Here is an 11,018-nt window from a genome sequence, read left to right as displayed (position 1 = left end):
CAAAAAACTTGTGCCTATAGTTGATTAGTGTAGGTAAAACTCAAAAGAATTACTACCTACAGAAGCACAGTGTAGGCAAAATTTTAAAAAACCTATACCTACACTGTGCTTCTGTAGGTAGTAATTCTTTTGAGTTTTACCTACACTAATCAACTATAGGCACAAGTTTTTTGGAGTTTTACCTACACAACATAGTTGTAGGTAGAAGTATTTTTTTAGTTTTAATGAATTTGCCTACACCAAATAATGGTTGGTACAAGTGATTGAGTTTTACCTACATTAGTCAGCTGTAGGTAAAAGTATTTTTGAGATTTACCTACACTAATTTATGTCTGTAGCAAAAAAACGTCTGTAGGCATAGGTTATTTTTCTTGTAGTGCCTATAATTGGTTGGTGTAGGTATAACCTCAAAAGTCTTATACCTACGATTGTTGGTGTAGGTAAAACTCTTTAAGACATAAATTAGAGAATCCAAAGAACATTAACATTAATCAACGAAAATAACCTCAAAAATACTTTTTTTTTAATAAAAAAATAAAAACTTAAATGGACCAAAATAATTAAATGGACCAAAATAAAAAAATAAAAACTTATAGAAACCAAAATGAAAATTAAGGAGGTGAAAACAAAAACAACCTAATATTGTAGGAACTAAATGATTATTTATGATAAACTATTTAGTTATTTTGAATTATATACTTAAAAATATTTTGCCTTGTTGTCGTGACTTGGTAAGATTTATAATCTGCATTTGTTTAAAGAGATCGGCCCTGATCCCAAATTCTAAATCTTGCTGGGTGCGTGGCGGTGGATTTCCAAATTCCTAACACCACTCACAATCACTACATCTTAAGTTAAGAGAAGAGGAAAGAAAAAGACATTTGAAGTGTGTAGTATAGTATAGGGGTTTTAAACAATAGAACCAAAACCCTAATTTCACAACTTTCCCTATGACGAAAGTTTACGGCACGGGGTTATACGATTTTTGGCGGCACCAGCAGAGTTGAAACCAACCTTTATTTAAGTCTCACACCTTACTTGCTACCTTCTTTCTTTTTCACCGTCGCACCCATTATTCATTGCATCATCGTTCACTCGCATCAGAATCACAGGTTTTTATTTCTTTTTCTCCTCTTAAATATAATAATATTAATAATTTAGAATAAATTTGTTATTCTCATTTCTTGGGATTGGATTTTGCTGATTATATCCACCTAACCCTTTTGTGATTGTTTTCTGGTTTGTGATCAGAACAATCTTGGATCCGATTGTGCGTTATTTGATTGTCTCTTGTCAATTTAATTTCATCCATTTGTGATCATTGATCAATATGTATCGGTCTATTTATTTTATTATTTTAATATATGTATTGAGAAGAATCTGTAAATTGAAGCTTTATGTTTTTTATTTGGCTCGTCAATAATTTGAACATGATTTTCATGTTTGATCATTTGATATTATGATTCTCTTTATCATCCGTGTTATTTACTTTTTACGTACACGCACTGATTTCATCTTTGAATTGGTGCATTATATTTGTGTTTGTGTTGCTTTGTTGGGTGTTTTGTTCTAACTAGACTTTTAGGATTGATGATGTAGTGAGTTCATCACTTGTTAGATAAATTTGAGATTGTTAAATGTTTTATGACCGTGGAATCTTTCAATTGTTTAAGGTTCAGTTGCTGTGGATTGTTGTAAAAAATTTCCTTTAGGTTGAAACTTGGAGTGCCGGCTCAGGATATTATGATGAATGGAAATGGTACTCAGACTAAGTATTGGGGCGAAAGTTCGGGTTCAACTTCCCATAGCAGTCAGCAGGATGTGGAGGATGATAGGATGATTGCTCTTGTGTTGTCAGAAGAGTATGCCAAATTAGATGGAGCAGTTGGTTGGCGCCTTACCAACTTGGAACCTGTTCCTGTAAGAATTCCTTCTTTTCAGTTGTTTCCCTAACTAAAACTTTATGCTTTTACTAGTTATGGTCTTATAATATAGGTGCGGTTTTTATTTCTTCTTTCCAAAGCATGTGTTATAAAACTTATTTATCTTATTAGATTAGATATAAAATCATTCCTCCTGTGCACTGATAGCATAAGCTTTTCAGAATGTTACTCTATGACTATGTGGTATAGAGTTCGATCCTTATTAATTCTCCCATTCTTTCTAAGTAAAAGTTAAGTTTTCACAAAAGGTAGGATAGAATAGATAGGTTCATTGTTCACAGTTCAATAGGGGTGACAATTCAATCCATTTATCCACTAACCATCCAATCCATCTAGGTATAATTTTGGCAAAAACTTGTCATCATGAAAGAAAATACCAAAAGGAAGAAAATAATTTGCAATTTCTAAAGTCATCAATTCTTGTCTCTGAACATGTACTGTAGCAACCCGTCATCCCATCCTAAATATGCCCATTTGGAATTTGGCTTAAGGTTAATGATTGTCAGTTGGTGTTACTTAGAGAATTGATAAGGCAGTTTAACATAGAAATGAAATGGTATTGTCATTCTATAATTTTATTCTATTTTTATGTACAGACCACACACCTAGTAGGCTAGTACCCTTAAAAATAATAATATAAAAATAAGAGTCGTCTAAATGATAATTTAATTTTGTAATTAAAAAGGATGTAAATGTAATTAACTCTAACCTCATGGAAGACGTTAGTGGAAAAACCCATAAAAAAGAAGAAGCAATTATATAGTTCAAAATTTAAGAGTTAAACAAACAAGGTGTTTGTTAGCAGCTAGCATAAGAAATAAACGTATTTTTTATAGTCAGTTTAGCCCAGCTTTTTTAGAGCTTAAAAGTTACTTACAAGTAAAAATTGGGCCAAACAGTTATTAAAAATAGTCCTTTGAAAAAAAAAACAACTTAAAAAGTAACTCTTAAAAAAGCTAGTACATGTACCGTATGAATAGTTTGAATATTTTTGCTGAAACAATTTCACATTGATCTTGTCTTGAAAAGTTTAAAACAAAAATTCGATAAGAAAAAGTATTTATTTTATTAAACTAATAATTCAAATGCCTGCTGCAGGTATGACGAATTTAAAGCAACCCATGTTAGCCTTGGGCGACACACGTCCTATGCTGGGATCGGATAAATTAAAACTAGTGATTTGTATATTGTAAGTAACCGAAAGTCACTAATATTGCAGCGTCTAGATCTTTGAAAACAAGAAAGGTGAATATAAGTGGTGTAAATATTATTAGTGAGTGAATCACAATCTTACAATAGAGTAGCAGTGCATTTAATCATTTATAAATACAATAGAGAAACACATGCAGCAGCATTAAAAGAATTGTTAAGCAACTTCGCTCTTATTATACGTAACCAGCTAGCTTGTAACTTTGGGTTCTTCTTCTTCTTTCACTTCTGAGCTCTTTGGGTCTAACCAGTTCCAGAAATCTTCTGCTTCTGGGATTTTTGAATCTATGTTTCCTCCACCTCCTAAGGTGTGATGTTTGTTTGGTTTGATTTTTCATAGTTCAATTCAGTTTAATCTTTGTGTTTGTTATGTGCATTTCATGTTTTACATGAAAGTTTCTGTTTTGTATTTTTACTAGCTTTGTTGTTCTGCTGCTAATGGTCTGTGATTTAATGCTTCATGTGTCATTTAGCAAATCTAATTTCAGCTTTTCAGCGAGTTTAATTTATGTACAAAAGAAACAAACAGTGAGCATCTTCGTCATATTGTCGTTTCATCATCATCATTGCATATGGACTATGTTGAAACAGCTCTGAGGTTTTTCTTGGTTGTGATGATTCAGGTGTTAAGGAGAGGTTCTCTGTGCTTCGAAGTGAGTGGAAAAAGTTCCAGTGAGGGGTGGAACTCCAAATTTGGTTAGTGTACTCTGTTTTTAGACACTCTTCGTACACGCAAAGTTTTAAATTGCAGTTGCATTTGTGGTTTTGTCGCGTTCCTCAATATTGCAACAAATCTTGATGTTGCCGTCAAAATCGTGGTTGCAGACCTTTTTTAAAACCTTGCTTACAACTTTCAAGTTTTGTTACGTTTCTATAAATTTTTGGCAATGATTAAAAATTTTTCTTTTCTATTAATACAGATTACATCAGCATGGGAAATCATGGTGAAACTCAGAACACAACACAAAAGGATATGAGTTCTATATATCAGGAACAAAGACTTCAACCATGTCAACTTAGCTCATCAATACATTATGGTGGCCAAGACATATATTCTTGTCCTAAGAGTACACAAGATTCAGGATACAACTCTTTGGTGATTACATTTATTATTCTTTATAGTTATACTTTAGTTATTTCAAAACCTTACTACCAAAAGACCATAGTAGATGTGTGTGATTGAAAGCATTTATTGGGCTGATTTATACTGTAAGCTTTGCTATTTCAAATCAAATGTAAATATTTTTTTCATTGGAAAGATGAGTTACTCGATAGAAATTTGCAGAGACCAAATTTCTTTAAAGCTAGACGATCATGTTAAACTGAGCCCTGTATAGAATTCAAGACAAATTCATATATATATACAAGAATGATTAGTTGTTATTTGGGTTTATTGTATTTTATTTGGTTGATACTTTTTCATACTACTAGCAACACCTAACATGATTTTTTTATTTAGTTGTACAAGAAAGATGGGGTTGAAGATGATTTAGGAAGTAACCTGTGGCAAGGTAAGACATATATACCTATCTAAGAGATTTGTAGTGTAAATTTTGCAATTGGTTTCTACTGGTCTAGTCTTCTGTCACAAGTTTCTCATTCACTTTCTGTCTTGTGCAACTGTCTATCCACAGGGGGTCCCTGTTATTAAGATCACACTTGCCAAAGGATATGCTCCTTAAGGTATACAAGTTTCTTATAGCCTTAGCCAAATGGTACTCTAGATATCTGATTAATATTCCTTCCCTTCAACTTTTACGTGCTAATCTGTCCAAGAAATTGTCTGTTCTTTCTCCGGAGGAGTTAAGAGATTTTGTTTGCTGTAAGGTATGTGATTAAAAGATGTAACTTTTGACTCTTCTGTTTTTTAATAATCTTGATTTTGGATCTTCACTCTCTCTCACACACACATATTGAATTAGTTGGCATTTGTATATTTAATACAGTTACATATACAGATAATCAAGTTCCTCCTCAAGATCCTGGCCCCTATCCTCAAGCACTAATTATTGAGACATATACTCCTCCAGATCCTGGCCCCTATCCTCAAGATCAGCCTAAACAAAATTCAGTTCGATTTACACCCACCCAGGTGAATTCAGCTCTTGATCTCAATCATATACTGTCACTTTTCATGCATAATGATTTTTCTTTTAATCTTTCTCTGCCCCCTGCTTTCCTCACAATAGTTGAATCTGAGTATTTGAACAAAATCCAATTGATTCATATGGCTAAATTGATGCATGTGGAATGCAAAAAATACAATGCTTGTGTTTCTTGATCCAGTACATATTAAGTATGTAGTGTAGTTAGCATCACAAGTCATGTCCTATTTCCCTTTGTACTGTCGCCTCGTCAGTAATATGAAATGAATGATCAGTGTGCCATGATATATTTTAAAAGTTTTGACAAGAATAAGGAGTCCATGATTTTGTGACAATGTAGATTCATGTTACCCTTAAATTTGTTAAAGAATAGGATTGTGTTTACCATTACTTGTTGATGTTTTGCTGATGGTTGTTTTAAAGAAATTTCCATTGTTGATATGCAAAGAAATTGGAAAGTTCTTTTTGGCCATGTTGGTTTTCTGTTTTCTTTGTACTTTCTGTCAGTGGGTGCAGTTGAGGAGAGCAAGGAAAAGAGCACTTGGTTCACACATTTTAAAAAATTGTGGGGCCTTCCTATTCTTCCTTTCTCTCTAGCTGCAGTTCAACTGCAGGTGATCAAAATCCCCCATATATACTTCCCTAGATGTACTTTATGTCTTTATCCTCTTATTTATATTCCCTATCTATGAGTATTGGATAAATATTAATAATAGTGTGAAATGTTCCTATCAAGCAGGTTGAAGCAATTATCTCTGGCATTCAGCCTGGTCTAATTATGGTTGTGGGGCCACCTGGTACAGGAAAGATTGATCAACAAAATGTAATTAGGAACTAGTTTTATTATTATTATATGACATTTACCTACAGAAGACCGTAGGTACAAGTAAATTGACTTTTACCTACAGTTAGAGATTATAGGTATAAATTAATATCTTTTACCTACACATTTGAAATAGTGGGTGTTATCTATAGTGATAGTTAAATTTGACTGTAGGTAAAAATATATCCGTAGGTAAAGCCTATAGTGACAGACTATTAGTTGTCACTGTATACCCCCTCAAAGTTGACGCAAAAAACGTCTGTAGGACAAAGTCCTTTATACATCTACCTACGGATTTTGGACTTCTAGTGATAGATTTTGACTGTAGGTAAAAGTTATTTTCCTTGTAGTGAAGGAAAATAGAAATGACCGGAATTATATAGAAATATTAAATTTTCATCGATTGAATGGGAGGAAAAATAGTAAGGAGAAGTGTTATTTTTTGTGAAACCTCGGGAAAACACTTCCTCTAAATTGGCATCAAATGGGAGGGAGTTAATCATTTCTTTATTGTAAAGTCTTAAAAAATTTAAATAAAGTTTTGATAAAAAAAACTTCTTTATAAATAATAAATAATTTTAAGTCAAGAAAAAAAAATAATGGAATAAAAATAATTATATTTTATTTATTTCTTATTATTACTTCATTTTTACTCATCCAAATAAATGTAGAGAATGCAAAAAAAAAAAAAACTACAAATGTCCCAAAACATGAATTTCACTTCTTTACTTTTTGTTTATATCCATTCAAATAACATAAATTTCTTGTTTAATTTCTTTACAGTTCTTTTTCTTCCACTCGTCTATGCTTTTTCTTTCTTTCCTATCCTTTTCTTCTCTATTTCACTTTTAATTTCAAACAAATCCATCCTGCAAATAAGCCATCAAGCTTCAACAATTAAGGCATTTATATACAAGAAAGTGAATTTGTTAATCTAATTTTGATTCTTATACTCAATTACCAATTACTTAATCATCATTAAAAAAATATTATATTTATGTCGTAAAAAGGATAAAATATATTTATCATTTTTATCTAATCAAACAAGTGAAGAGAGCAAAATCAATTTTAATTTTTCTCAATCCAAACAATTTTCTAAAAAAGCATCTTTTCTTTTTCTTATTTCCTACTCTTTCCCACCCTGCTTATTTTTCTTCTTGCTTCTCTATGCATCCAAAACAAACTCTAAGAGTACACGAATTCAAATAACACTTGGTTACAAATTTTTTTTTTAAAAAAGGTTATTCTTCTAAAAAAAGAAAGTTTTAGAGCTCCCAGCCTTGCTAGGGACGCTTAATTACCATGATCCATTGACAATTTTAAGTAATTTTGAGAGTGACCAGTTTATTTTTGTCAGTTTTGTTTTTGGTCCATAGACTGACATGCTTTGAATATGCCAAATATACCATGGGCCAGGCCTATTACTCGTTATTTATTTTTCAAAATCGGCATATGAGCGGTGTCTCGCCAGTGTGTACAATACTTAAAACCCAGATGAACACATTTTGGCGCTGACTGGAAACTGGAAAACGGAAAAAAAGAAAATGATTTAGCCGGCACTTATAATTCTTTTATGCTCTGCTTTTTTAAATTCCATTTCTTCTCTCTTTTCATTTTTTATCGTGAAAAAAAAGTTGCAAATCAAAGGAATTTAATTTTCATGCATTAATAATAAAACTTTCTATTATCAATTAACTTGTTAAAATAGGTTGGATCATTTGATTCCGTCATACAATTTGTATAATTCAACCTACATAACTGCTGGATTACAAGTATGAGGTGAAATCTCACGTCGAATAAAAATGGAAAAGTTAAACACCATATAAGTGAAGAAAAGACCTATAAGCTTAAGTGTAACATTGTGTTTGGATTAGGAATTTCAAAATTTTAAGGAATTTGAAATGTCTAGAATTTGAATTGCTTTGATTTTAATTTTTTTATTTTAAATTCCATTTTAAATTCAAATTTATTCCATTTTAAATTCTTTGTTTGGAAGGGCAATTCAATTTTCTTCATATGCAAAATTTTAATTTTATATTTTAAATAGATGAAATTTTAATATTAAACTTTATAGAAAATAAACACAATCTAATTTTGAAATATTAATTAAAAAATATTTTTAAATTTTAATAATTTATAAATATAAAATATTGAAAATTTTAACTAGGGCTATTTTCTCTGACGACAACCAGTAATGTTTTTAAACTGACATAAACTAAGGTTACTTTTTGGTTGACATCAAATAAGATTTTTTTTTTGTCAAAGTATGTCGGGCATATTTGTCAATTGACGTCAGCCAAAGCTATTTTTTGGCTAACATTGGTTGAGTCTATTTTTCAGTCGATGTTGACTAGATTTTTTTAGCAACGTCGACTAGTCTTTTTTGGCTGACACCGACTAGGGTCTTTTCGAACAACATTGACTAAGGCTATTTTTAGCCAATGTCAACCTAAAAAATTCTAGTAGGTGTTGACAAAAAAATCTATCCAATATTGGCTAAAAAATAACTTGGTCGATACCGACCAATAGAACCTACCCGATGTCGGCCAAAAAACATCATTGGTCAACATTGGCCGAAAAATCCCTAGTCGAAGTTGGCTAAAAAAATAGCCTTGACCAATGTTGGACAAAAAACCCTACCCAACATTTGATATAAAATAGCCTTGGCTGATATTGGCTAAAAAATAGCTCTGACTGATGTTGACCGAAAAAACTTTAGTGGATGTCGACTGTAAGAACCTAGTCGATGTCAACTAAAAATAGTCATGCACGATGTTGCTAAAAAATACCTACCTTAACCAACATCAACCAAAAAATCTAGCTAATGTGGTTAAGAAATAGCTCTAGCTTATGTTAGCCAGAAAACCCTAGTCGATGTCAGCAAAAAAGTCTTAACCAACGTCGGCTAAGAAAATCTAGTTGACATCAACCAAAACACCCTAGCTAACATCGGCTACAAAATAACCTTAAGTGATATTGGCTAAAAATAGCTTTGGCTGATGTTGGTTGGAAAACCAAGTTGACGTCAGCTGAAAAACCCTAACAGGTGTTTACTCAAAAGTTAGTCATAACCGATGTTAGTAGAAAAAATCTAGCCAACGTTGACCAAAAAAATTATTGGTCAACATCAACTGAGAAAACATAGATGACAACGGCCAAAAAAATCTTTAGTCGACATTAGCAAAAATTTCCCATGAGTGACGCTAGTGAGAAAATAACCTCAACCAACATCATCTAAAAAAAATCTTAGTCGATATCGGCAAAAAATAGCTTTGGTTGACATCATACTAAAAAATTCTAACCGAAAAAATCTCGGCCAACATTAGTGAAAAACAACTTATGTCGATATCGGCCGTAAAAATTTTGGTCACCCTAATTGTGATTGTTGAGTGAAAAAGAGTCACGAGCAAGAACGTGAGTTAGAGTGAACATCTCTGAAAAAAATTCAAATTCTATATTTTGTGAGAGAGAAATCTCATTATTTTAGTCAATCAAAATGATTCATAAAAATATCAGAAATTAAATCTCATTTCAAATACTCTATTCAAACAAGCTATTTTATCATGAATCATTTTAAATTCCTTAAAAAAATGAATTCCTCCGTTAAATTACTCCATCCAAACAAAGGATTAAAGTTTTGGGTTAGAGTGACACATGTGTTAATACTTCTCTATTACACCAAATTATAACTTAAGTTGACAACCTATCCAAAATAATCCGTCAAGATAATGCAATTTCTTTTAGAGGATGAGAACATTTCCAATAAATTTTAAAAATAACAAGTTGATTTAATTGCAAAGAAGTTTGATGAATCCTCCTCCTTCTTCATCAAGCATTCGTTGCTCTAACTAACCTCTACAGAAAAAGAAAGAACCTAAAGTATTAACCAAATCTACCAACATGTATTTTTTTGGTAATGTGAATCTTTATTTTGGTAACGCACCAACATGTATTTTTTTATTTTATTTTTACAAATGCAGCAGGAATATTAATGAAGATCGAACTTAAGTATGTATCTATCCTAATCTCTCATTACTAGAACGACCCTACTAGCTAGTGAGTTTCATTAACGTGTATTTGGATCTTAGTTTGGAACCTTCATTAAAATTATGGTTGAATAAATTTAACTTACTTTAATTTAGGTAATAGTAAATACATCGATCGTCACGTGCATGTATGATTTAGAAATTGTTTTTTTTTAAACTTCAAATAAACTTTGTCCATATATAATAGAGAAACAACACGAGGAGAGAATTTAGGAAATAATTAGTTTTAAAATTGTGCAATCAAAATTGCTCAATGCCATATCCTGAATGAAACAAGGTGTGACACTGCTCCATGCACGCACGGACGCATTATTCAGTAAGCGTACGAAGCGCGCAGCTAGCTGTAGCCGTAAATAAATCTCATGGACATTTGTTTTTTACTAAGCTCACCGCAGCAAATAAGACAAGGATGAAGACCACCTCGTATTATGGAGTTTGGAGGCTTATCATTGTTAGTTTGTGTGACCACTTTAACGATAACTATGACAAGTGCCAACTCTCTTTCTTCTGTCTCGGAATTCATGTGACTTTGGGCAGGGCTGGGGGGTTCCACGAATTTAATTGCTCTGCACCACCTGCATGTAGCCCTCCAAAGACAGTTCGACCAAGAAACTGGTACCAAATCTCTTCCTGCAAGATTCTCACATTGCATTAATTACGTATATACGAAAATGTAATTTTCTGCGCAATTTTTTACGTATACGTTATTTTTACAGCAGTAAATTTGTTTAACAGACGCTAAATCATTAATTAAGAAGGCATATAGATAGATTGATTAATGAACTAAGGAGTTCAATATTATGTAAAGCAGACTATATGTAATTCTTACCTACAGAAAACAATTGAGAAGAGCTAAGAAACTTTCAGTACGAATAAGACTCAAATAAAAAAT

The 11,018-nt window shown here is 32.0% G+C and overlaps 1 protein-coding gene across 9 annotated transcripts; it reads left to right on the top strand.

Annotated features, from left to right (window-relative positions):
* The first annotated feature begins 751 nt into the window (after positions 1-751).
* Positions 752-6,530, top strand: LOC114374490. Of its 9 annotated transcripts, none has more exons than XR_003658570.1 (9): positions 752-1,112; positions 1,674-1,920; positions 3,042-3,132; positions 3,776-3,848; positions 4,073-4,248; positions 4,612-4,663; positions 4,787-4,979; positions 5,111-5,244; positions 5,997-6,530. XR_003658570.1 is itself a non-coding variant. In XM_028332137.1 (9 exons), exons 2-7 carry the CDS (start codon positions 1,744-1,746, stop codon positions 4,957-4,959), a joined length of 540 nt encoding a protein of 179 aa, XP_028187938.1. In that variant the 5' UTR covers positions 752-1,112; positions 1,713-1,743; the 3' UTR covers positions 4,960-4,979; positions 5,111-5,244; positions 5,997-6,530. The 9 variants fall into 9 exon arrangements, 8 of the variants coding, with proteins under 8 accessions (XP_028187938.1, XP_028187939.1, XP_028187941.1 ...); XM_028332137.1 differs by lacking the exon at positions 3,042-3,132 and having other exon boundaries at positions 1,713-1,920; positions 4,805-4,835; positions 4,929-4,979; XM_028332138.1 differs by lacking the exon at positions 3,042-3,132 and having other exon boundaries at positions 1,680-1,920; positions 4,805-4,835; positions 4,929-4,979.
* The last annotated feature ends 4,488 nt before the right edge of the window (positions 6,531-11,018 follow it).

This window comes from Glycine soja, chromosome 11 (genome assembly GCF_004193775.1).
Source record: "Glycine soja cultivar W05 chromosome 11, ASM419377v2, whole genome shotgun sequence".
Lineage (NCBI taxonomy): Eukaryota > Viridiplantae > Streptophyta > Magnoliopsida > Fabales > Fabaceae > Glycine > Glycine soja.
This window is presented reverse-complemented; position numbering and strand designations above follow the sequence as displayed.

What these genes read in the sequence shown, in the direction of transcription:
- LOC114374490 (XM_028332137.1), top strand. Translation starts at nt 1,744, where the DNA reads ATGATGAATGGAAATGGTACTCAGACTAAGTATTGGGGCGAAAGTTCG. An exon ending in CCAACTTGGAACCTGTTCCT is followed by an intron (nt 1,921 to 3,775) that starts GTAAGAATTCCT and finishes GTGATGATTCAG; the next exon opens with GTGTTAAGGAGAGGTTCTCT. An exon ending in AGGAAGTAACCTGTGGCAAG is followed by an intron (nt 4,664 to 4,804) that starts GTAAGACATATA and finishes CCTGTTATTAAG; the next exon opens with ATCACACTTGCCAAAGGATA.